The sequence below is a fragment of the Agelaius phoeniceus genome, chromosome 7, assembly GCF_051311805.1.
Source record: "Agelaius phoeniceus isolate bAgePho1 chromosome 7, bAgePho1.hap1, whole genome shotgun sequence".
NCBI lineage: Eukaryota > Metazoa > Chordata > Aves > Passeriformes > Icteridae > Agelaius > Agelaius phoeniceus.
Window position 1 is genome coordinate 37,563,000 of NC_135271.1, and position 24,288 is coordinate 37,587,287.

The 24,288-nt window shown below is 40.0% G+C and overlaps 1 protein-coding gene across 1 annotated transcript in view; it reads right to left on the reverse strand.

Annotated features, from left to right (window-relative positions):
* CNTNAP5 (contactin associated protein family member 5) overlaps window positions 1-24,288 on the reverse strand; it is a 412,329-nt gene that overhangs the window by 22,250 nt on the left and 365,791 nt on the right. The window contains exons 19-22 of the mRNA XM_077181609.1: window positions 18,781-19,020; window positions 17,241-17,465; window positions 2,406-2,536; window positions 844-928 (exon numbers count right to left, since the gene is read on the reverse strand). Coding sequence (XP_077037724.1) covers window positions 844-928; window positions 2,406-2,536; window positions 17,241-17,465; window positions 18,781-19,020 — 681 coding nt within the window. The remainder of the gene's footprint in view (window positions 1-843; window positions 929-2,405; window positions 2,537-17,240; window positions 17,466-18,780; window positions 19,021-24,288) is intronic.

The following is a 24,288-nucleotide window of genomic DNA, read 5'->3' on the forward strand; positions in this document are numbered from 1 at the left end:
CTTGATTAAACACGATGCAGAATGCACTATTGTCACTCTCCAGAGTTACACTGCACAAGCAGGCACCAGGGCATGTCTGTAGTGCCTGTCTAGCTGCCAGTCCCACAGGCCTCGTGTGCTAATAATGAAACATATAAAATTGCAATGGTGACTCAGATGTCAGGCTTGATATGGAGGTCCAATTTGAACAAAGGACTGAAATATCTGTAAAGAAGGTTGTATTTAGAATCTTACTGGGAAAGAACAAGACTCTAACATAAAGGAATATGACATACTTGCCAATAAAAAAGAGAAGTTCTATTTTCTAAATTTCAGGCAGGGTTTTCCAGGGCTTGTAATGGCTTTCTAGTGTGGAGGAGTAAAGATCAAAGAAACATGTACAGAACATGCAGAATTGTGGCCTAAGTGCCATATGCAATAGTCCTTGCAGAATTCAAATGGAAAAAAGACTGGCAGTGAAAAAAAGGGCAGAGAGGATGAAGGCTCCATTGTGCTGTTCTTATCATTAGGAAACAGAAATGGCTGGAGAGGAGGAAGCTGCAGTCAGCAAAATGGTATCATTAGGCTAAGATGCTGCCCTGTGCAGCCACACAGGCTGTATGAATCACTTCACTGGAGGGAGCAGTCGGAGCACTTAATATTGCTATCGATGCAAACAAGTAAAGCTGCCAAAGTTTTGCATTGATGAGATATATAAATAGAGTACTGGAATGCTCAGGCCAACTCTTCCAGCAAAAACCACGCAAACAAACTCCCAATTCTATCAAAAACCCAACATCCAGCACAGACTAATTCCAGCACTGCAGTGTCTCATGAATCAGGAGTATATTTAGTAGAACCTACCTGTGACCTTGCCCAAGGTGAGTGACTTAATGGCCTTGAAATCAATCTCAGAAAAGTTGTGTTTGAGTTTGAGAACTTGATCAACCTGGAAAAGGTCAATAAAATTACTTCAGTACAACACCACATGGACACCTCTAGATCTCATTGTACTCATTGCAAACTTCTGGGAATGTTCTCAGTTGCCAATCTGTTAATTCTGCCCCCAAGCGTGATTCAGTTTCTAAAGATAGCAAAGTGGATGTACTTTGATTTTAGCATGAGAAGCTGAAAGGTATACCAGAATAGTCATATAAAGGACTTTGAAGAACCTTCCCCTGCAGAAAAGCTTAAAATGTTTGACCCTGAAATCCCCCTGCTTCCCAAAATCCATGTCTAGTCACTTCAAAATACACTCAAAGGAGGCCACTCTAGAAATGTATTGTGAAGAATTAGTTCTGCACAGAAGAAAACCACAGAGCAGCAGACAATAGAAGACTGGTACTTGAGGAAAACCCTGGCTTTTAGCATAACTCTTCTTCTTAGATAATGAGGCTTACCCACTGTAGTTGTGTGATGTGTGATTTTACCACCCAGAGATGGAAACTGTAGAGAGAAAAAATGCAGCGCTGTGTGTTTCTATCTTTTCATTCTATTCCTTAAGATACAACCTCTCTATAGACTCTGTAGACTCTGCCACCCTTCCTTGTTAAATGATTTTTGCCCAGATCTAGCCAACCTGTTTTGCAATATGGATGGCTATAATTAGCCTTAGAAGAAAAGCAGAAGGAGCAGCAAGATGGTGCTCTTCGCCCTGCCTTCGAAAAACAGGTGATGCATGGGAACAAGGCAGAGGAGGGGCTTTGTCCCTCATGAGGTTGTCACACTCAGCATGGCTTGCTTCCAGTTTCTAGGATGGGGCACTGCCATGTACATGGTGACTGCACCCTGCATTCCCTCAGCTTTTCCTTTTCTGTGAGAGGATAAGGCAGATGGGGTCACATTCTCCCTTGGGAAACTTACCCTAACCAAAATTGAATTCCTCAGCTTTTTTCTCCCTTTTGCAGCTTTTCCATGATTCCTACTGTGTGTTTCAATGGAGACTACAGATCACACAGACATTCCTAAGCCCCAGAACCACTCCAGTGATCCAGATGAACTTCTGGCCAAAGGTGTTTCCTAATTCACAGTTTGTCAGAAGCAAGGGAAGACCTTTCAATGGAAAACACCACTGTTGGGCACTCTTTGAATAGGGTCCAGATGGAGCTCTGCTTGAAGGTACAGGGCTGTTCTGCTGCTGGATCAGTGTGAAACCTTTGCCTCCTGCCAGTGATCAGGCATTGAGATCAGGGAGTCTGATTCCCAGAATTCATAAATCATACAATGGCTCGGGAAAGAAGGGACCTTAAAGATCATCTCATTCCAGGCCTCTTGCTGTGCACAGGGACAGCACCCACTGATAGGTGCTCAGAGCAACCTGGCCTTGAACACTTCCAGAGATGGGAATCCACAACTTCTCCGGGCAACCTGTGCCAGTGTCTGTGGCCTGAAGTGCTGTTTAACACCCAGCATAAGCCATGCCATACCTGAATGACGAGCTCTCTGCCTTCCCTGGTAATCTTCACACGGTGCAGCTCTTGGTTGGCAAAATTTCCAGAGTCAATGGTGAAAATGAGGAGCCCATCCTTGCTCAGCTTGTATCGGACCTGTAAACTTCCTTAAAAGCAGAGAAAAATTGTATATATAAAACCTGTGTCAGCAATGTGATATCATTCAATAACTTTCTACAACAAATAACTAATTTTCTTTTTATTGCTATGGAGTAACAAGGTTAATAAGTCAAGAAGAAGGTTGAAAGAGTTCAAGCTGTAATGAAAAGTGTGAAGAAAATAATGCACTGGAGGAGCTTTCCTTCCTACTGGGTTAACAAACTGCTATGGAAACATATAACTTAATGAGTAACTAAGTATATCAAAGGCAAGTGTGTCTGTCTGCAGGTCAGACATTGAGCAATGCCACAGCTGATCTACATCATCCTGCAAGGGATCACTTCCAGCAGAGGGCATGCAGGGCTTGCACTGCTCTGCTAAACTAATAATGCTGGGTTTTTATAATTTCTTTTCATCCAGATGTAACAGACAACACAGAAGACAGTGACAACTGTAAGAATTATAACTTAATTCCAAACAAGTAAAGGCCTGTACTTATGTTATCATTTAGATGAAATAAAGAAGTACCTTTACTTCTAACATATTTCAAGGAATTAATGTAATTCATATAAAAATGAATGCTAAACATCTCATTCAGTCTTGCTATCAAAATAAGCATTGTGACTTTTGATAAATAACAGTACTGTAACAAAACAAAATGCACAAGGAAATGAGGAATCCAGTAGGAATTTCAATCCTTCAACAAATGGCTACAGGAAATGTGTATAGATGATAGATATAGATGGATATAGATGATATTGATATATACACACATGGAGCTACATATGGCATAATCTAAAAGAAAAAGGATCTATTCTGGTAAAATCCTTTCAAGCATACTTTTCTGGGAATTAAGTACAGCAACTAAAATTCATGGAACGGTAGTACCATAGAGTTCAAAAGCTTTTCTGGTGCTATTTTAAACTGTCCCCAAAGAGAAAATAAATGCTGACAGCACCCCAACCCTGATAAACGGTCCTGCATTTATTCCCTGTTCTGAAAATTGTCAGGAATTTTTCTACCTCTACACACCTCACAGTGAAGTTGGTAGTCATTCAAGATGGGACCCCTAGTCCAGTTAAGATCATTCCCCCTCCTTTTCCCTTGCCAGGATGTTTTCCTCCTAAGAGCTGTACTTAAAAAAAAATGTTTTACAAAATTCAATATGTCCCAGATGAGCACTGACACTCTCTGGGATTCGTAGGATAGAAAAACAGCTTTCAAAATCAAGAGGGAAAATGGGAATGAACTACTAGGATGAAGGTTTTTTAGCTGATTGAGAAGTCTGCTGGACCAGGAGAAATTTTAAAGTGAAAATGAAAAAAAAAGCGATGAAAAGCATTTAAATTCTCACACATAGCTATGGACATTAGAGGGGAATTTGTGAAGACATCAAGGTCAGTAAAAGCTGCTAAATTATTCAGCGTGATATTATAGGTCCCAATTCAGCTGCCCCAAATCAGAGTGAACAGCTCCCAGCCCTCATTGCATAGTGAGGGCAAGGAGGTGCTGTCTATCACCATGACTGCCACACTCAAAGGTCCAAACTAAATCCCCATCACATTATCTGGTACTGAGCAGAAGATGCATCAACAGGGATTAACAGTGTAAACATCTTAGAAACACTTTAGAAATACATGAGAAACATGAGAAAAGAAGCCCAAGTGCAAGGAAGTTCTTCAGATTTGCTCTGGGTAGTGGGAGAGCTGATAGAAGTAGAAAGGCTGACTGACCCTGACACCACAGCCAAGATCACCACACAGAGTAAGCTGGAACTAAAATATGGTAATCTAACAGACTGGTCCAAACTAAACTCATGTTTCAGCAGAAGCTGTTTATAGGCTGTCTCTTACCTGGAGCCTTTGAAAGGGATGTAAAGCAGAAAATGGAACAGGGCCTGGGTGTGGTCTGTGACCTTAAGTTTGTAAATGCGAAAAAAAGTCTCTGCTCTTTTTGAAGGCTATGAACACACATGTGTATAGAATTATAGTGATGTATGCAGGTGTATGCAGGTGATCAACAACAACAACAACCAGCACATCTGTGTTCAAAGGGAGCCAGCATGACATGCAGTCTATCCAGGCACTCAGCTGCAGCAAACAGGGATTTACCCATTGACTTTGTCACGGAAGCAGTGATTTTAAACCAGAAACCATCTGTTCCATTTTTTGGGAGACAATGGAGGAGGCTCTTGGCATCCATTGAGAACAGATCTTACTTTCTAAAGTGGTGCAATTTCACATTAAATCATGTAAAGAGATTGGTGAATGGAATTTTATTTTGTCAAATTGCTTTGAGTTCCAGTGGCAACTCTTTTTATGGACAGCTGCCCTTCAAAACTATTGAATTCAAGTTGGCACTTTGCCTGGGGTCAAATATGTATTAATATAATCCAGAACTACATGACCTTATCTACCGTTGTGCTTTTGAATTTTCACCATTGTAGATGAGAGCTAATTTTGCTTTGCATTCAATACTAAAACTTACTAAAACTTCTGTGTTCAGATTACAGAATAATTTTCCTGGCAGATTAAATTGCCATTTCATTACTTGACAAGCAAAATAAATGGATTGGTAATTAGGATTATTATTAAGAATTTTATTTTGTCCTCTGAATTTTGATTATCTGGTCCACTGACTTTCTCCATCACATCAGCCCAGTGTCAGAAACTGCAAATGGAAATCAGTGTATAAACCAGCTCTATTCTCCCTGTTCTCTATTTTGCATCATTTTTGCCTCGCAACAGGGGTTCACACTAATCATGAGCAGTGTAATTTCTGTCAGTCTTGTTGTAGTCATGTCTGTCATCCTCTTTTCAGCTCTCCATGGCTGAGCATGCACACCTGGAGTGTCATAATGCTCAAGCAATGCACAACCAGTTGCACTCCTTCTCTAATGTACGTTGAATTGCTGGAGCAATTGTTAAGTCAATAAGGGAGAGAGAGAAAGGAAAAGACAGAGATCCTTCTTTTGGCCTTGGGCTGGAAAATTTTAGTGGGCTCATTACCCAGCAGTATTAGGTAAGAGTAGATTCACACATGATGATTGTAGTTATCCATCCCCTTCATGTTGGAATGCTGCCCCTAGAGCAGCCTGAGAGGCGGGCAGGCTTGGCTTGGTCACAGAGTTACTGAGCACAGCATGGCTTCTTTTCAGCACTTCCTGAGGAAATGACTCCACGTGGGCTGCCGTGCTGCTGGGATGAGACCACTGCCAGTGTCAAAGCTGGCTCTCTGCACATCACTGTGGGCCTCAGTCTGCAACCTGCAGCACTAAAATCTATGGTTGTGGGGCTGATTGACATCCCCCTGAAGATATCAAACAACTAAGAGCCATTTTAACAGGATTCCTGGGGGCTCCCTTCTGCAGAGGGAAGTCCTGGCAAACAGAGACCAAAGGGCATGATTTATGCCATCCCATGCTGGTGACTAAGTCTGACGTGGCTTTTCTGAAACAAAACACTCCCAGGACACTCTTTCAATGATGATGGAGGCCAGCACTTGTACTTGCTAGAACACTAATGATCAGTGCCAGCATAACCAACCTCCAGGCAGCTACAGGAACAGCATGGTGCCTTCAAACGGCTTCTTTTTCTCTGAGGATGAGCTGCTGTAGCAGCTCTTATGTCTAGTGGTAATAAGGATACAAAACTGGTCAGAGATTTCAAAGTGTTCAGTCTGAAGAACAAAAAAAAAATATTCCCAGACTGCACAGTGTGAAGAAATAGTGTGGCCATGGTGTTACATATTCTATGTCCCAAAGCCGTGCTGATTGAACATGTCAACAGGAGAACTGCCTTTCTTCTCTCTGTGTCTACAGCAGCATCTGAGTGGAATGTCAGAAATAATCTGTTGGCTTTGGGGCCTATGCCCACCAATTTTACATTCATTCTGGACTGCCAAAGCTTGTGGTGAAAATCAAACAGTAATTTTTAAAACATCACCCAGAAAAGGGAAAATGTTATACAGTGTTCCAGCTCAGGAAAAGACTCCCTTGTTTGAAAGACCTCAGCCAGTGCTAGGTATTTGGCAACAAGATTAAAGCAGCTTCGCTAAAAGAGAAATCAATTATCAGGAATTTGGTCTGTAAATCCATCATTCTTAAGTCAAATTCTTGTCAGACATGTCACCAGGACCACAGGTCTTGTGTCATTTCATCTTGAAGGACCAAACAGCAAGGAAAGGAATGGCATCTGTGTGAGTCTGAGACTTCTCTGCAGGACTTTTATTTATGGAAACCGGTTTTAAACGAGCCCAAATTGAACCCAACGACTCTCGCCAACTTCAACAGCACTTTTTAATGACTTAAACTGGCTGGAGCAGCTGGTGAGACATCTTGCTCTGCTCAGAGAAGCTGAGGTTAATTCAGGGAGCACATGTGGGTGGCACATGTAAAATGTACAAATTTATCACCATAGTGTAACATCACTTACACATTTAAACCAGTGCAGCTGACAACTCTGGCTTGGGGTAAATGTGCATGTATGAAACAGTGAAACACTGCATTAGATAAAAGGGCACTGGACAACCCCTGCATGTCTTGCTGCCTCAGAGCCACCCAGGAAAGTGTTTGGGAGTAACAAAACTTCTTACAGCTGTCTCAAATTGGCAGTCACCCTTGCTGGACTGCTAGACTTTAACTACACCACCACATGCATTCTCCAGACTCACCCAAGCTGTAGCTGAAAGAGAAAATAATTAAGGAAAGCATAAATTAAACAAAGGGTGGAATATATTAGTGAGGCTACTGATGTTGCAATTATGAAAAAAAAAAAATTAAAAAAAAGAAGTATTGCCTCAAAAGCCATTTGCAGCAAATGAGGTATAAATGTTTGTTCACTCCTGATTGCAGAACAATACATGACACTTTTCAATCATCTCTACCACAAAATATATCTCTGGGAATTTGCAACATTTAAGTGTGGCAGTGTCCCTCTTCATAGCCTAGATATTTAAAAATGAACCACTGTTTTCTCAGTTAGGAGCAGCTGGCTTAGAAACATGTTCCTTAATTAGCAGCTTCTCCCCAGGGATATTTACTCAGTAAATTTACTCTCCACTGGAAGTGCTGCTGGTGATTTTAAGAACAGAGCCCATCTCTTCAGTGTCCAGTGGCATTTAACTAAGAAAGTACTTGCGTTTATTTAGGAGGTGGCTCTTGCTATTTGTTTTTCATAGAAAAAACAAAGAAAAAAAACTGTTGAACATGTTTGCTGATTTCACTACTCAGCTATTACACTTGCTTAGACATTACTGTTTCATAGGGTTTAAAAGAAAAATCCACCACTCAATTTTTTGCAGTCTCTTCCTGTAATTAAAAAAAATAGGAGATTATTTGAATGCCTCTCACGCAATGCTTGAGACATTCAGGACTCAAGGATCATATTCAGGCCATCCTCTATTTAAGAAAAAAAAACCAAACAAACAACACTTGCTCTTCACATTGCATTTCTTCAGCTTAGAAAAAAACACACACAGCAAAAGGAGACTATCTGGAGGCCCATGACCTCAGTTCACTCTACATTCCTGCTAGACAGCTGGACCCAGATTGAGATTGTCACTTAAACATCAATAAATGTAGCTGGTTCCCTTACGTGACTGAGAAATGTGTTTAACCTTCACAGACATCTCATTCCCACCAGCTGCCAGTTGGCTGAACACAGACTGACCAGCAATTAACAAGGAATGGGCAGATGCTTCTTGTTTCAAAGGTAGAAAATATCGCAAAATCTAAAAAATGACCCAGAGGACCACAGCCAGAGAGCTTGTGATGCACACACTGGGTGGCCTTAACACAGAGCTTATTGCAGTGATTTTAAGGGGATCTCTTCTCTGAACAAAACAGCTCATGTACATGGTGATGTGGCTGGGTCTAAAATGGGAACAGCACTAACCCATGGATGTAGGAAAATAATAAACACTGTCCATCCAGTACAGCTCATAGGTAAGCATGCACAGTGGTGCTTTTATGTACCCTGGAGGCAACAGACAGAGCACTGCCACAATTTGGGATCTACCAGCTTGATGGCTGCTGACAAACATCCTCCTTCTTTATGCCACAGTTTATCCACTGGTAAAATACATGAATGTTCATCTGTTGGAAAATGACATGAAACCTCCAAGGCAGGAGCAATTTAAAAAACCCACTATTAGTCATTATCATTACCTCTACTTTTCCAGGTATTTCTTTTTGGTGAAGGAAGTGTTTACTGTTTCTTTTACAAAGTGATGCAACATTAACTATCTTTATTTCCCTGAAGGTGATTGAATATAAATACAAAGAAGAGAACTGAGGGTTTCAGTTGCAGTTAAATCTCTCTGAAAGCACCTGCTTTCTGATGGAAAGGTTTATTCTAGTAAATTTTAAATCATACCTTTTCTAAAGACTCTTTGAAATTTTATAACACTTTTACTTTAAGACCCTTCATTAACAAAGGCTATCACAGAATCATAGAATGGTTTGAGTTAAAAGGACTTAAAGATTACCTGGTTCCAACTTCCCTGCCATGGAGAGGCACATAGGAAGGGACACCTTTCATTAGACCAGGCTGCTCAAAGTTGTATCCAATGTGGTCCTGTACACTTCCAGGGATGGGTATCCAAAAATTCTCTGGGCAACCCATTCCATGGCCTCAGCACCCTCACAGTGAATTTCTTCCTAAAATCAAATCTAAGCACACCCTCTTTCTATTTGAAGCCATATCCCCCTTGCCCCATCACTTCATACCCTCTCCAGCTTTCTTGTAGCCCCCCTCTAAGTACTGGAAGGGCTCTAAGTCTGCTCAGAGCCTTCTCCTCTCCAGGCTGAACCCCAACTCTCTCAGTCTGTCTTCACAGGAAAGGTGCTTCAGCCATCTGACCACTTTGTAGCCCTCCTCTGGACTCATTCCAACAGGACCAAGTCCTTCTTATGCTGGGACCCCAGAGCTGTTTGAGTGCTCCAGGTGGGATCTCACTGCAGTGGAGTAGAGGGGGAGAATCCCCAGGTGTGACTTGCTGGCCACACTGCTTTGGATGCAGGGACCATGCAGGGTCTGGTTGGGTTTCTAGCTTGTGATATCACGCGGCCAGGTCATGTTGAGCTTCTCATTAACCAAAGCTCCCAAGTTTATTTCCCCAGGACTGGCCTCAACCCATCCTATATGTGTGTTTGGAATTGCCCAATCATGTTCAGGACCTTGCATTTAGCCTTGTTGAACTTCACGATATGCATCTGTGTCATACTTTTGGACCCTATACTCATATCTCTGCTCAAATCTCCCTTTCTGTCTTTAAACACACACTGGATGCTAATTGTCTCACACAGACATTCAGGAGGCCCCATGGTTTATTTGCCTTTGTATGAAGAAGAATCTTGCCAGGCTTCCATCTCCCTCTATACATTTTATTTAAGACTCACAGAGCAGCCAGGATGGCAGGAAGAATTTTTATTCTTTACCCAGTGATTGGAACACAAAGTATCATCCTATGAATTTTATTCCAAAAGTTCAACCTTTCTTTGCAAATTATGCAACATCATTAATGCTGTGTGAACAGCTCTTGGGAAAAAAACCCAGACCTGTTGTTGTGATACCCCGAGAAAGTCATCCCAGCCTGCCCTCACAGTGATTCTGGCTCACAGTTTCTTTTTTTCCTAATATCTTTTAACCATTCTTCTTTCCATTTTGGCAGTACAGATGCCTGTTCAAGCAAGGACTCGTGTCATGCCGACCTAACAAATAGCCATTATGTTCAGCAATGAGAACACAGTAAAAAGATGGTATGAACAGGGAAAAAAGAAGCAATTTCAGCACTGCATGATGCCTGAGCAGAAGAGCGAGCAATAATCTTTTAGACAAAACTACTGAAAAGTAATCAAATGCTTCTTCTAAAATGTCCTTTTCATTCTTAACTCATAATACAGGCAGCACAGAACTTTGTGGATTAATGGCTTTCTGAGGTTAATGATGCCTGTTTGTGTTGAGCTCTAGAGGAACTGCCTGGCTGATCAGGAATCTCTGGGAAATTTTCTGCTCCTCTGACCAGCAAGTCGATCTAAGGATTGCCTATTTCATGGGTTATGCCAGTCTCTGTGAATGGAGATGTTGGATCCTGATTATAGCAAAAACTAGCTGCAACCACTTGGATACAAGGAATTGAGTCATGTTCTTAAGTCATCTAACAGGAAAAATTAGAGGAAGAATGAATAATTTACTTAGTAAAAATCCTTTTGCAAGAACCATATAATGGTAGCATTGTAATGACTTTTCTCTAGTAAAATATATGCTGACACATATTAACTTCCAGTAATCTACCTTCAAATGCATATTTTTGTGATTTTTCACAAAACCATGGAATGGATAAGTCTGTAAGGGATCTCTGGAGGACATGATGTCCATCTCTGTCCCACTAAAAAGACTCTTCATGAGCAGGTCAGCTCTCCATGGCCATGTCCAGATAGCTTTTGAATACCTCCAAGGATGGGGACTGCACAATTCTCTAGGCATGGGGTGCCAGTACTCAGTCACTCTCATGCTGAAAGTCTCATGTTTTGGTTTGTGCCTTTTGAGTGGCCTTGCAATGACATCTTCCAGTTCTCTCAGCACTTGTGGGTGCACCAGGGCCCATGGATTTATGTGTGCCCAGTCTGCCCATTCCCAGATCTGATCCTCTTTTACCAAGTGTGCATCTACCTTGCTCCAGACCTTTGCCCTGCAGCTCCTGAAGGCCACTCTCATTTATAAAAACTAGGACATAAACACCCAATTCCACCAAGAAAGGCAAGAAGGAAGGAAACACCTTTTCATGATGCAGACAGGATAACTGATATGTTGATACTATATGGAAAAATTAACATGTTAATAGGGATACCATATACAAGAAAGAGGAGATTTGTTTGGACCAAGACTCAGTCTTCCAAGTATTGGGCTCTCTGTTGTGTACAAAAAGCTACAGTGCTCCAAGGCAGCATTTAAATCAATGGTTCTGCTGGACTACAGTGCTTAGTACACAGCTCAGTCTGTCCACAAAACAGATAAATTAAACTAAAAGTAACTGAAAATCCACACCTATGAATTTTCTAGGCTAAATCTTTCAATAAAAGGAGTTCTGAAATACCCTTCTTTCAGAAATACTGATGAGCATATTTATATATATATATATATACATATACATACACACAATATATGGAGCATCTATGAGACAGGACCTTCTGCCCTCCCTCTCATTCCTTTCTGGACTTTTCCAGGGAAATCCAACAATAAAAATGACTTATCAGCTGGAAACTGTGAACTAGGAACTCAAGTCTCCTGGGAGATAAATACCTCCTATGAGCAATGGGGACACAGCTTTTCTTCCCAGCTGATTATCTGCAGCCAATGGTCTGGAGTTTTATGCCAGATAGTAAGTTCAAAGTCAGACTGTATATAGCTAGAGCACAGATCAATTACTCAGCCTGTTCAACCTTTCCTGTTCTATGTAATCTAATTACAGTTCTCTTGTTTTCCCTGGTGGGTCGCCAGAACATCTATTGGCCCTTCAGTATGGCAAAATAATCTTCATGAGTACAAACATGTCCATGAATTCAGCTAATGAGACAGATCTTTCAGTTCTCTTCTCTTGGAAAGCAGAGATAGAGATCTGCCAGAGTCCTTGGCTGAATTTTATGTCAGCTTCTTCTTTCAAGTTAGTTTTGCACACTTAGAAATTTAAAGTGCCATATGCTAACACAAACATAAGACAGAATTGGGTTTGGGTGCCAAGTCCACCTCTTTCTTCAAAGACTTTTTAGTACTGGATTTGAAGTGAGAACTCTAATCAGCACTCCTATTTTCTGTGAAGTTGCTTACAGCAAGGAAACATCTAAGTGACCAGAGTGATTTCTAACAACAGAAGTCTCTTTCTCTAGATAAATAAGCTGATAGATCCCCTGCCACCCCAACCCTGCCTACTCATGGTACCAAAACCAGCTTCCCATTTAAGGCAACTGGGAAAAATTTATTTATATTCATCATCACTGATCAAACTGTCTCTGGTCCCTCACCCAGTAAAGAAAGTAAGATTTCAGGGGCCAACTGCAACAGTTCCTTGCAATAATATTTAGAAGACATACATGCTATCTGCCACATAATGGCTGTGAACCAGAGCTAGACTGGGAACAATCCTCAGTCACTCACAGTTACTTGTCTCCTCCACAAAGCTGTCTCCCACACTTCCCAACAGGACTTTCTTTCCTGCTCCTGATCTGTTAAAAGCAACTATATCTGAACCTTGTCACCATTTCCCACTTCAGTCACATAAACTGTGCAGGTTGTTCAATGCCTGCTGCAAGTCTGTAAGGCACAAGGTGTTCTCAAAAGAGAAGACAACTGCACAAGCAATAGAGTAGTTGAGAGGGTCTTTCTGAAGCAATAACTTTCTGAAGTTAATATCCCAAAACCGAGACAGGAAGGAAAGCAAGTAAGGAAAAGGAACCAGAAGAATCACCTCTGAAATCCACCCAAGTCCTATTTCCCGTTTTAGTTTTGACCCATTAAACTTCAGAGGGTACAGAGTGAACAGGATCAAAAGATTCCTTGCCTCAAAGACTGAACTGGATTTTTGGCATCTCTTTTCCACTGAGTGAGAAAAGCTTTGCTTGTTGGAGATGCAGCTCAACATACTTGAAGGCAAAAACAATAAGGAGAATTTACATGCTTTCATTAGAAAAGCTGTTTCTGACTCAGAGAGAGGAAGAGATTACAGGAGATTAGGAGTTTATAAGAAAAAATGAATCAGTAGCTTCTCACTGACAATATTTCTTTCTTTTCTTTTATAGAGTGTTAACTCAGCTTACCTCTGTTACACATTGTGATTTCTTTTCCTATTCACTTCAAATATCAGCTGATTTCAGTACATTCTAGGTCAGAGAAGTGGAGCTGATATAAGTCCTGCTACTGTTTGCTGAGTATCAGAGACTTAAGAATTATTTGAGATATTTTCATTTGTACTGCTGTTTTTAACTGAGCCTTTTTCCTTCTCTTTTATCTTTCCTATGCAAAATCAGAGTCTTGCTTTCCAAAAGAAATGGAGAACACAGCTCAGTGTGATGGCAATAGATGCTGAAAAGGTGGAAAAAGAAAAATAAAGTACTCAAATTGTTTAATTTCTTATGAGATTAGATAATAAATACAGATAATTTTTCAATCATTCTAGCATAGTTTAAGATTCTATCTCTCTTCTTTGGTGCTAGCTATCTTCTTTTTTCTAGTTGAATCATATTGTTTCCATGGAGAAAGACAACAAAACTGAGAATCAAAGACTTGTAAAAACATTTTCTAGACAATATATTTCATCATATTCATATTGCATTGATTATTTGCAGGGTGATAGGAAAAAAATGAAGAAAGGAGAAATAAAGTGTATTTCACCATTCTTTCTTTTAACACTTTCCTCTCCCATCATTTATTACCTTTAGGGAGCAAGGCAAAGATAATATTTCGAAGGTACTGGTTACATTGTGAAATCATATAACTGCAAAAATGCACACTGAAAAGCTAGCTTGGGAAAGAAAAAAAATACTCTTTTCTTGGTAGCACCTTCCCATGATATGGATAATTTCTGTGGATTGACACACTGAGAAGACTAATTAGAGATATTTACCCATTTTCTGTAGCTTAGTAACAGGCACTATAACTTGAAATTTCTACAGAAAGAGATATTAAAAATGCCAATCATGCCAGTACTGCTAATTGCTTGCATGTGGGGCCAATGGGACTACATGAGCTTTATATGCATACCCACCCATATACAATATATACACATATACATGTAGCTGTAATTTAAAAATCCATGAAAGACTGGAGAGGAAAGGAAGATGCTCTTATATGTACACAATTTTTCAAATCACATGTATGATTTCAAGGCATCAGTATTAACTAATGGAGGAAACAATCCCTAAGTCATCTTTAAAACCATCAGCTTTTGAAACCTTACCTGTAAACTTCTAGGACACAAGCCCATTGATCAGAGCTAAGAACAAACTCTGTAGTATGGAATATGTTCTATAGGTGGAAACTGCTTCTAGAAGTATTATATATATAAAAATTTACTGAAATCAATAGGTTTTAGGAAGTATTTCACACCTGACTGAATTAGACCATAGCTGCCTATACAAGTTCACTTTCATATAAGCCCTTTTATTATACTCTAATTATGAATAATCCTTGAAAACAGTTTCACTTCTTTAATATCTAATATTTAATGTGAGAAATAAGAAGTAGGAAAAACATTCTTCTCATAGTCACTTTTATTAGCTAATACTTTGCCTAGTTATTTTGTGGATAATAGAAAAGAGAATAACAGAATAACATGAGTAGTAGCTTCAAAAATAGTTACAAAAGGTGAAGTATTAAATTATACGTAGACTGTTCCTACATTTTTTTTTAACAAGTGGAAAGTGACTTGTGATTATGGTAAGGAGTATTGCTCCATAGTTTGCTCACCTCCTAAGTGAGAATGCCCATTCCCATTTCTCCAGGAGCCTAACCTTTATTTAACCAACCAGCTATCCAGCAGGGACCTGCTTATGTCCTACTGTACACTGTCAGACTCAGCAAGATTCCTTGAAAGGGAGCCAGTAAGAGAGAAGGAATCACACTCACTTTTAATGCTACAAAGGACATTGATATTCATAGTCCAGTAACTTTATGGCAAGCATAAAGCTCTTGGAGGAAGAAAGAGTAACATATCTGAACACTATTTTCATTGGAATAATTTCAATTCCAACAAGACTAAAAAGTAAAAGGACATGAAATTTAACGAATTATTCCATTTGGGACAAAAGGCAGAGAATATACATGACTGCAATGACTGTCTTGTAAAAATGTCACAGGAGCATGCACTGAGTAATCCTGAAGGAGGCTTTCAGGAGTTAACAAAGGTCAGCTAGTTATCTTAATCATTCTTTGCATATATTGCTACATATTACAGTCCAGAATTTTGGAGCCTGGTGTCTCAACAACTCTCTAAACAACTGTTACCACCATATTACAAGTGAATAAAAAGAGGTGCAGATCTGAGAAAAGCACCATGGTTTGCACTGCCTGACTGTGCTGAGTGCCTCTTTCCACCTAAGTCAAAGGGAACTGATGGGACATTTGCAGCTGACAAAATGAAAGGTCATTTTCATTGTCTCAAGCTCTCTTCCTGCTGAGCTGCTACAGGACACCCTCATGTCTTGATCCCAAGCCCAAGCACTATTAGAGACCCCCTCCTAGAGTTCCACAATTATAGGTTGCCTATAGGGTATTCCATCAATAGAAGTCAATTGACTCATGTTTTTAAGGTCATTTCAGACTACTCTGGCAGCAATAAAGGTGATTTAAATGGATATTACATTGTGATTAACTTTAGGGCTATTTCCAATTGCCTGAGTGACATCAAGAGACCTGAGTGTAACTGAGAAGCAGATTCCAAGGTTTCACCTCAGCAGGGGCTAACCTCCATCACCCTGGAGCTACACACTAGAATATTCATACATCTGAAAATCATAAACACTTGTCTACAGGAGCAAATTAGAGATGGAAATCTGGGACTGGACAGGAGAGGGTTAGGGTCACCTCAGCAGTCCCACCTCCCTGCCAAAGCTTCCCTTGGAGTAGATCTGTTCAGGCAGTTACTATTCCAGTTGCCTCTCCCAGGGACTAGGGTGCCAATCCACTATTCCATGCCAGCTTCAATATTGGCCACATGACATAAACAAGAGAGAAACTATTGCAAACTCTATGTTGAGAATAAAACTTTTATTTTTTTAATCTTCTGTGTTTTTATTTGACAGTACTTGAAAGCTTACTTATTTTGGAATTTTTAAGGCTTCAGAGTGGTCTGGGTCATTCAGTTAAATCTACATATTCAGCCACATTACATTAACTTTATTGTTCTGCCACAGGATACTGACTCACAAATATGCTTACTCATCACTTCCAGTGCTCCACTGCCTGGTAACTCTTGGAAAATTCAGATTTCCCCATTTGTCTAGGATGATATTGTCTGGATTGAGTTTTCTGAAAGCACTGCAAGGACTCAGGAGCCCGAGTTTTACTGAGAAGACAAAGGTGTATGCCCCTAAAATCTTTACACATTTTCAAAAAGTACCCACATTAAGTATCTTTAAACAGGAAATGGGTTTACACCTCATGTTTTGGTCAATTAACCTAGAAAACGTTGACATATTCTGGCCTTAATATTTAGACAAAATGGCTTTATTCCATTGAAACAATCTAGTGAGGAGCAATACATGGCCCAAAACAGAATGCAAAGGATAAAATTATAGTGTATTTCTGCACCAAGTGCTCTTGTACGTGGTATTTCTAATGCCCTTATCTTGGTGGCCTAATGGATCTCACTATGGAATAAATAACAAAGAAATACTATTGTAAAACCCTGCCAAATGGAAGTCAAAGCACATTTTAAGCCCCAACAACATGATTACTCAAAGACTGAATAGGCAAGTGTAGCACTGAATGCCAAATAAAGAGACATAAACAAGAGTGATGGCCATTTCACAAACTGAACACCATGAAGTTGATAAAGTTAAAGACACAGAAATGAACTTAAATCAGTGCAGAATTCTATACTATTCCTCCACAAAAAAAAAAAAAAACTGCCATGAACCAACAAACGAACAAACCAACAGCCCAAAAACTCCACAGAGTTGCACTGGTCTCCCTTGGGTAGCAAATCAAGACTACTCACCATTCTTGGAGAGAATCACAGCCAAATATTCATGGAAGTAGGTGTTGATGTACAGCAGAAGGCTTGGAGTGTGTGCTGTGAGAAAGCTGAATGCAATATTCTCCTTGGACACAACAGCATCCACATAAATGGCAGAGCTTGAGGTGCTTGCATTCTTTGTGACAGGGTAAGGTTCTTGGAAAGTATAGGTAACAGAAGTGCCAGCTTCAAACAATGCAGACACCTCTGAAAGCAGATATAAACCAAAGGAATTATTTCAGTTACTGCATTTTCAGATCTCCCAGGCAGGAATGGACCAGAACTAGCTGCCTCAGAATGAGAACACTGCAAAACACCCTTGATCCAGCTGACATCACCCTTCCTTCACTTGTGTAACAGTATGTCTTTCCTTGCAGATTGTTTGTCTGGCACAGAGAGAAACAGTGTATGGAGACATAAACTCAACTATTTCAGTGCTGAAATCAGAATTCCACAAGATGGAATTCCACAAGAGCCCAAATGTCTGTCAGCCAAATAAATGCTTTGTCCACCATCTTCTGACAGTCACATGTAAGGCAATAGTCTCTGTCTTGCCCCCAAAATAATTTGTTCTTTCCAGTCCCTTTTTTAAAGAAATTAATTATGAAAGCAATACTTTGACCAAAGACAGCCAGTAAGGGAAGCTGTCTCTGGGAGCATCAAATAAAGAGAAACATCTACCTGTGCACCCTCAGATCCTTAGAACACATGCTTCTGTTTTCATTAAACAACTAAGCCAATTTACACCAGCAGATGATGCAGCCCACTTAGCAAACCTGTTGCATTTGTAAGGTGGGGGACAGCCATGGAAATTAAAAATTCACCCTGCATCTTGCTGTTACTAAGTAGTGATTTTGTTAGTTCCAAAAAGCATGTTTTCTAAATTAGATGCTCCATATTTGCCCTGCTTTTTCTGGTGTTGACAGCATCTTCTATAAGCCACCAAAAAGGTTCAGGGAGGACACATTCACCAAAGACTGAACCATGCAAATCACTTTTCTCGTGAATGCTTCATGCTTATTTTAAAAATTTCTTAACGTTTGGATGGGCTGTCGCAGGAATGGAAGAACAAAACCAACATAAAAAGACTACCTCTTTTTTGTCACATCAATGCTCTAAAACTTTGTGAAGAAAAACCTCAAGGATTTTTTAAGGTGAACAAAAGAAGATGAGGTTTAAAAAACAAGCAACCTAAATATTCAGACATGGTCAAACACCTGCTATAAAACATTTCAGCCCTATTTCCTAATGTCTGGGGATCATTACATGCAGTGGAATACAGGAATCATGGTGGGATATAGTGGTAAACTATTAGTACAACTAACACCATTTTAATTTCTGAGGCCAACACAGAAGTCACCAAAAGGAGGTGTTAGAGCCTGTTACAGCCATTTAAGAACACTGAAGGAACAACTGATAATAGAACATCTTGAGATGTGGGGACACCAAGCTGATGTGAGCGAAATGGTGCAGTAATTCAGAGTTATTGCACAAATAGCTGGGATCAAAGCTTGCTGCCTACCCTCCTTGCAGAAAGGTCCTTCATAGGCCGAGTTGGTACAGTCACAGAAGTAACCATTATACTTTTCCACACATCTTCCCCCATTATGGCACAGGTTCCCATAACTGCTGCAATGTCCTGGGCATCCAGGTCTTACACCAGGTGTCATTTTAGCTCTCTCCTCGAGGTCAAGTTTCTGTCCATTTAGATGCAGAGATCGAATACATCCCAAAAAGCCCTTCTGTCTGGAAGCTGTTCCCCCTGAGAAAGAGAGAAAAATGCATTCATTGATGAGTCTGAACAGTAATCAAAGCCATGAAGTTCAATCCCATTCTGAGGTACAAATACAGATCCACAAATTTTTAAAAAATACTATATATCAATGCATACAATGGTAAAAGATGACAGATGGACAGCCCTGGAAACTAAAGGTGTCTCTCTATTTTTATGAAAGAACTAGAAAGCTGTACATGACACTTTCTTTTTGTCATTCTTCTCTTTTTTGGCTTATCTACTGCGTTGTCTGGCATTGAAATCCCAATTCATTTAGGAGAAAGATTAGCTTCTTTATCTTATGTCTGCATATCACCAAATATGTGGGAAAACCAAACTGAAAATGTTGGGGTTTTTGGTGTTATTTGCTGCCTTAGTACAAACAACCCCCTAATCCCACCAGGAGGAGAGTTGCACATGCTGATGAGCCCAGATAGCAGGGATGAGTCAAGCTCAGCACCAGGCCCGCTGGCTGGAGGGAAATGACTGGAGTCTGAATTTATGCATGACTGCCCAGCCTGATGTGTTGCATGTCAATGGTTCTTGCAGGCCTGAAACATGAGTTCAGTTCACAGATGTGTTATTTAGTACAATGGTTAGACATAATTGCATTTCTTCCTGGAGACCAGAGCTGTATGCAAGAGGGCAGTTCAGTCTCCACGAGCTAACCAGCATCATATCTGTCAAAGGAAACTGCTAAAAGTGTTACAGTGAAGGCACTTTTCCATAAGAGGTAATTTCTGAGAATGATAATAATGATGATTGTTGAAGTTCTCTATGAAAATATGACCGTTTTTCTTATCATACACCTTTTATTTTTGGCAGTTGCCAATGTTTTGCTTTTGAAGATACTGCAGTTTTGATTGCTGCTAGGAAATCTAATTCTGGTTCAGGAGTTATCAGCATTTGCAGATTCTTAAAAGCTAGCTTTATTGGTGATTCTCCTGCAAAAAGTAGTATGAAAGAAGTTATTATTCTTCTGTAGAAATTGGCTCTCTTTCATAATGTATGATTTAACAGATTACATCACTTGATAAGCCCCAGCAGAAGAGCATTTGTTTTTATTCTATAAATTAATTAAAACAAGACTTCTGCAAACTAAAGAGAATGCAGTAACAGTCTGAAAAGGTCTGGTGTTCTACTACAACATTCTGTCAGACTTTTCTTTCTGGAACACTAATAGCAGAAATTCACTGGATGTGAAGTAAAGTAATTGAACTTTAGATAGTATGCATGAGACACATCTCTTTCACACACATTTTATGATGTCTTTCTCAGAGAAAGAAATATTTTCAAGTTCCTCTTTAGCCAGCTATTGTTTTCAGGTGAGCAAATGTTAGCTCACTTATTTTAAATGCCCTCTGAGGACAAGAATCAGGCTTTCTGCATTTGCTGAACTGCACACACAGTCCTTTTGTTTGGAGATTTTGACCCAAACAAAACATACAATACAGATTTTTCAGTAAAGGCAATGTAAGTAGAAATGAGATTTCTCCCTTTAAGGCTACTGGTTACTCTGTTTTCTTTTGCATTGGAGGCCACCACAAATATTACAAGGATGAATGACAGTTTCCTTGCCTCCTCTCTGCACACACACCAATCCCAGCTGTAACACACCAAAAATGAATTAAAACTATTGCTAACTGTTCTATGAATGTCATGTTTATTGCACTACTCATATTCTTATTGCTCTCTAAAGCACTCTGGAAAGCCATGTAAAATTTCTCACTCTCCTTGTCTTATATTTTCTGGAGATTATAGAGCTTAACTCAGACCAGCTATATGAACCTAGACCCACACAGCATTGATTAAGCAAATCTATTGCTTAATTTGGACAGTTTTCTTCAATTAACTAGACTTAATCTTCATATATATTCCTGCAAAGCAAAGGAAAAACTGGAAACAAACACACAAAACTCTTCCCCAAATTAGGCTTTGTAAATTCTTCCAACTCTAATAGGAGCCTGATGGACTAGAGATTTTAATGGATGAGACCTAAATGTTTTATTCAGGAAAACATATTTTAGGATAAACCTAAGGACCACAAACATCAAGGTTAAGGGTGTACTTTTCACAGTAGAGGTGACAGTCAAGTGAGCCAAACTGTTTCCAGCAAGGTGTTTATGCAGCTGAATTTTTGTGAGGAGCCCTTGGGAAAGGAAGGGAGAGTCTGAGAGAAGGGGACAAGAAGCTCACAACTGAACACTCACAGCATAGCTTGGTGACACAATTGGCTAAATAATTAACATTCTAGCAATGAGTTGAGGATTTGTTTTAGAAAAAAACAATGGACTTTTTGTCAGTAGAAGCTGGATTAGGGAGGCTGAAAATAAGTGTTAGGAGCATTTGTGTAACTGACACAAAGAAAAGGAAAGGGCAGAGAAGTATAGGAATCATAATGAGGAGCAGGAGAACTTGGTATGGTGCTCCTCAGAAGACCTTGAAATCTCATTTTTTGGTCTCAAGCTGAAATACTTACAAAGCATACAGGATACACAAAGAGTTAGGCATTAATTCCTCCTCTCGGCCTCCAAAATATTCCAAGGTGTCTACAAATGTTTTTAAAACCAACAGCAGTAAATAAGCTCCTTTTTTCCTATCATTCCTTCTCTCTGTCTCCAGAGAAAGTTTCTCAGATGACTTTCTCTGGGTTATGTTGCCTTTGGACTCTCTACAACAGAGAGAGGAGATTCACCCAAGGATTCATTCCTTGCTCACTTCCTCCCAAGACAAAACCAGGAACACAAACACTTAGCTTTGCTAATTTCCTAAATGTACCAAACAAATACCACAAAAACTTCTGACTAAAGCTTTGTGCATCAGATTAATTTCTCAGGATTTTTATTTTGCTTCTCTGATGTTACCAGTCTGAGTTCAAACCCCATCCTCAAAGTGGTCTGGGAGGACAGTCTTTCCCATCCCATGATGGAGTCTTATGCTCATGCCTTCACCAGTAGGTAAGACAGGGCTTCATCTCAGACCACACCACAATGACAAAACTGCTCCAGGACCATAGGGAGAGCTGCACTATCCAAAACCATGTCACACATATGGGGGCTGAATATGACTGTCCATTGAAAGGAATGGTTTTTGTCTGCCCCTTCTGACCAAGTCATTTGCTGAATTGGCTTGTTACTGGACAGTTTGGTGAAGTTGATGTTACTTAGCATGCATATTTGTTTGGGGTCTGTCTGCTCCTTCTACTGTACTTTTTTTCCAAATTTACAGAAGAAATCTGGCCAGGTGCAAGGATATCCATGCTCTGACAAGATTATAATGCAGCTGGAAGCAGTTAGCACCCAAGATCCACTAAAAGAAAGTGAGAAATGGTTTTCTAACTCCTTTCTAACTACATTAAAACCCAAGCTTGTTTGAGTGTAGTGGCAATCCAAAGTCATTTTTCTCTTCCACTTCACGGACACACAGAGCTATCTCAAAAGCCTGCCACACACAGTCATTAAGGCTGGAAACCCCTTAATCACTGTCAGTATGCAGAATACTGCAGAGACAAATATGTTGTGGATTATAGGGGGAGTAGGGAGCAATATTATGCGCTTCTGCTTCTTTCCTTTTTACAATGGTGTTTATACATTTATTTTTCAGATGGGTTAAAGCTCTCTCTGCATGGCTGAGGTATTAAATCAGTAGCTTTTTATTACAAGATTCAAATGAGACTTTCAGTAGAGACAAACTATATCACATCTGTGTATTGCTGGACTTCTGCCACCTTTCCCTGGAGCACCCGGGGAGAAATAGTGCCAGAATCAGGAGGCAACCCAGGTTTCCAACACTTCTGACAGCTCTCAGGAAAACTTAGCAAGTCACAGATAATTTTGGCCTTCAATCTGGCAGAGTTAAGGCCTGAAAAAGCACTCCCAAACTCATTTTTTTTCTGTCCCTTTTGTTCATGGTTCAGTAAAAGCATGGATGAACGACAGAATGCAACATATTTATTGCACAGTGAGTACTTTTCACCTCTTGGCTGAAATAAATACCCATATCCTAGAGTTTTCTGTAAACACTACAATCAGAGTACAATCAGTCAGAAGTCCCTGCTGGTATCAGGGACTAGGTTCCAACTTATTCCTTAAAGCATAGCTACATTCAGATGGGGTACAAATTCATTTCTCCACCAAAACCAACGGGACCTTTTTGGCAGATCTGCTCCCCATCCACTCAATCCCCAGCCTGTGGGGATGCTGATGCTGTTCTGGGCAGGTGCAGGGCTTTGTGTTTGTCTTTGCTCACAAGGGCTCCTGTTGGCACATTGCTCTGGTGAGGCCCTTAACTACCATAGATTTTCATTACACAATCCATCAGTTATGTCACTTGAAAACCACCAAGAAATTCACACAGGTAACCTGTTTATTTTGCTGAGGATGAGGAGCAAGCTTACAGGCAGATACTGCTTTTCAGATGAGAGATGGTAAACAGTTGATATATATATATATATGAAATATCTAATAGATGACCCATGATAAACCCATCATATTTAGTCCTTGAGAAAGAAACAACCAAAAAATCACAAAGTCTATTCAGTCACAAAATCTCTAATTTTCCTAACTGCAAACAATATGTTGGCTAAATTTCTCTGATGTTTCTAAGGTGCCTGGCAGCCCAAGCCTGCTGCCTCCAGGCCTGGCCTCCCACAGAACATGTTCTTAGGATCAATGTAGTATTTGAAAAACAAGTGATTAGCAGCATGCTTCATACCAGAAAACAGAAACCTTGCACTGTGACAGTCTTAAGCCTCCTTTCTGTGTATTCTCCTCTCCAGCTGAGTCTAACAGAGATCATTTTAGGTATAAATCAACAGCTGCGTTGGAAGGACTCCTGACATTGATGCAGTCACATCTATTTATTAACAGATTAATTCTTTATGTTCAGAGCCCAGTAATTACTGCACACATACACAATAAAAAGCTCAAATGAATAACGTGAAAGCTACTTAAGTATAAGGGTATGAATACAGAAGTAAACTTTATTAAAATGCATTGACAGATTGAGGTTCGCTACAGCATTTCAGCTAAGTAAAAAAATCCATTTGAAGGAAGGAATCAGGAGTTACCTGAATGGCCCTGCATAAGAACAGTTACATCCCACCCCATCACTTGAGCAGATTACTCAGAAAGACAGCATTTGAGTACAGAAAAGAGATAATTCCCTCTGTAACCCATTATCATATTATCAAATACAAAGTAGTCCCAATCCAGGTTTCTTCTGCAAGTGTGATAAGTAAACAAAATATAGGCAGAG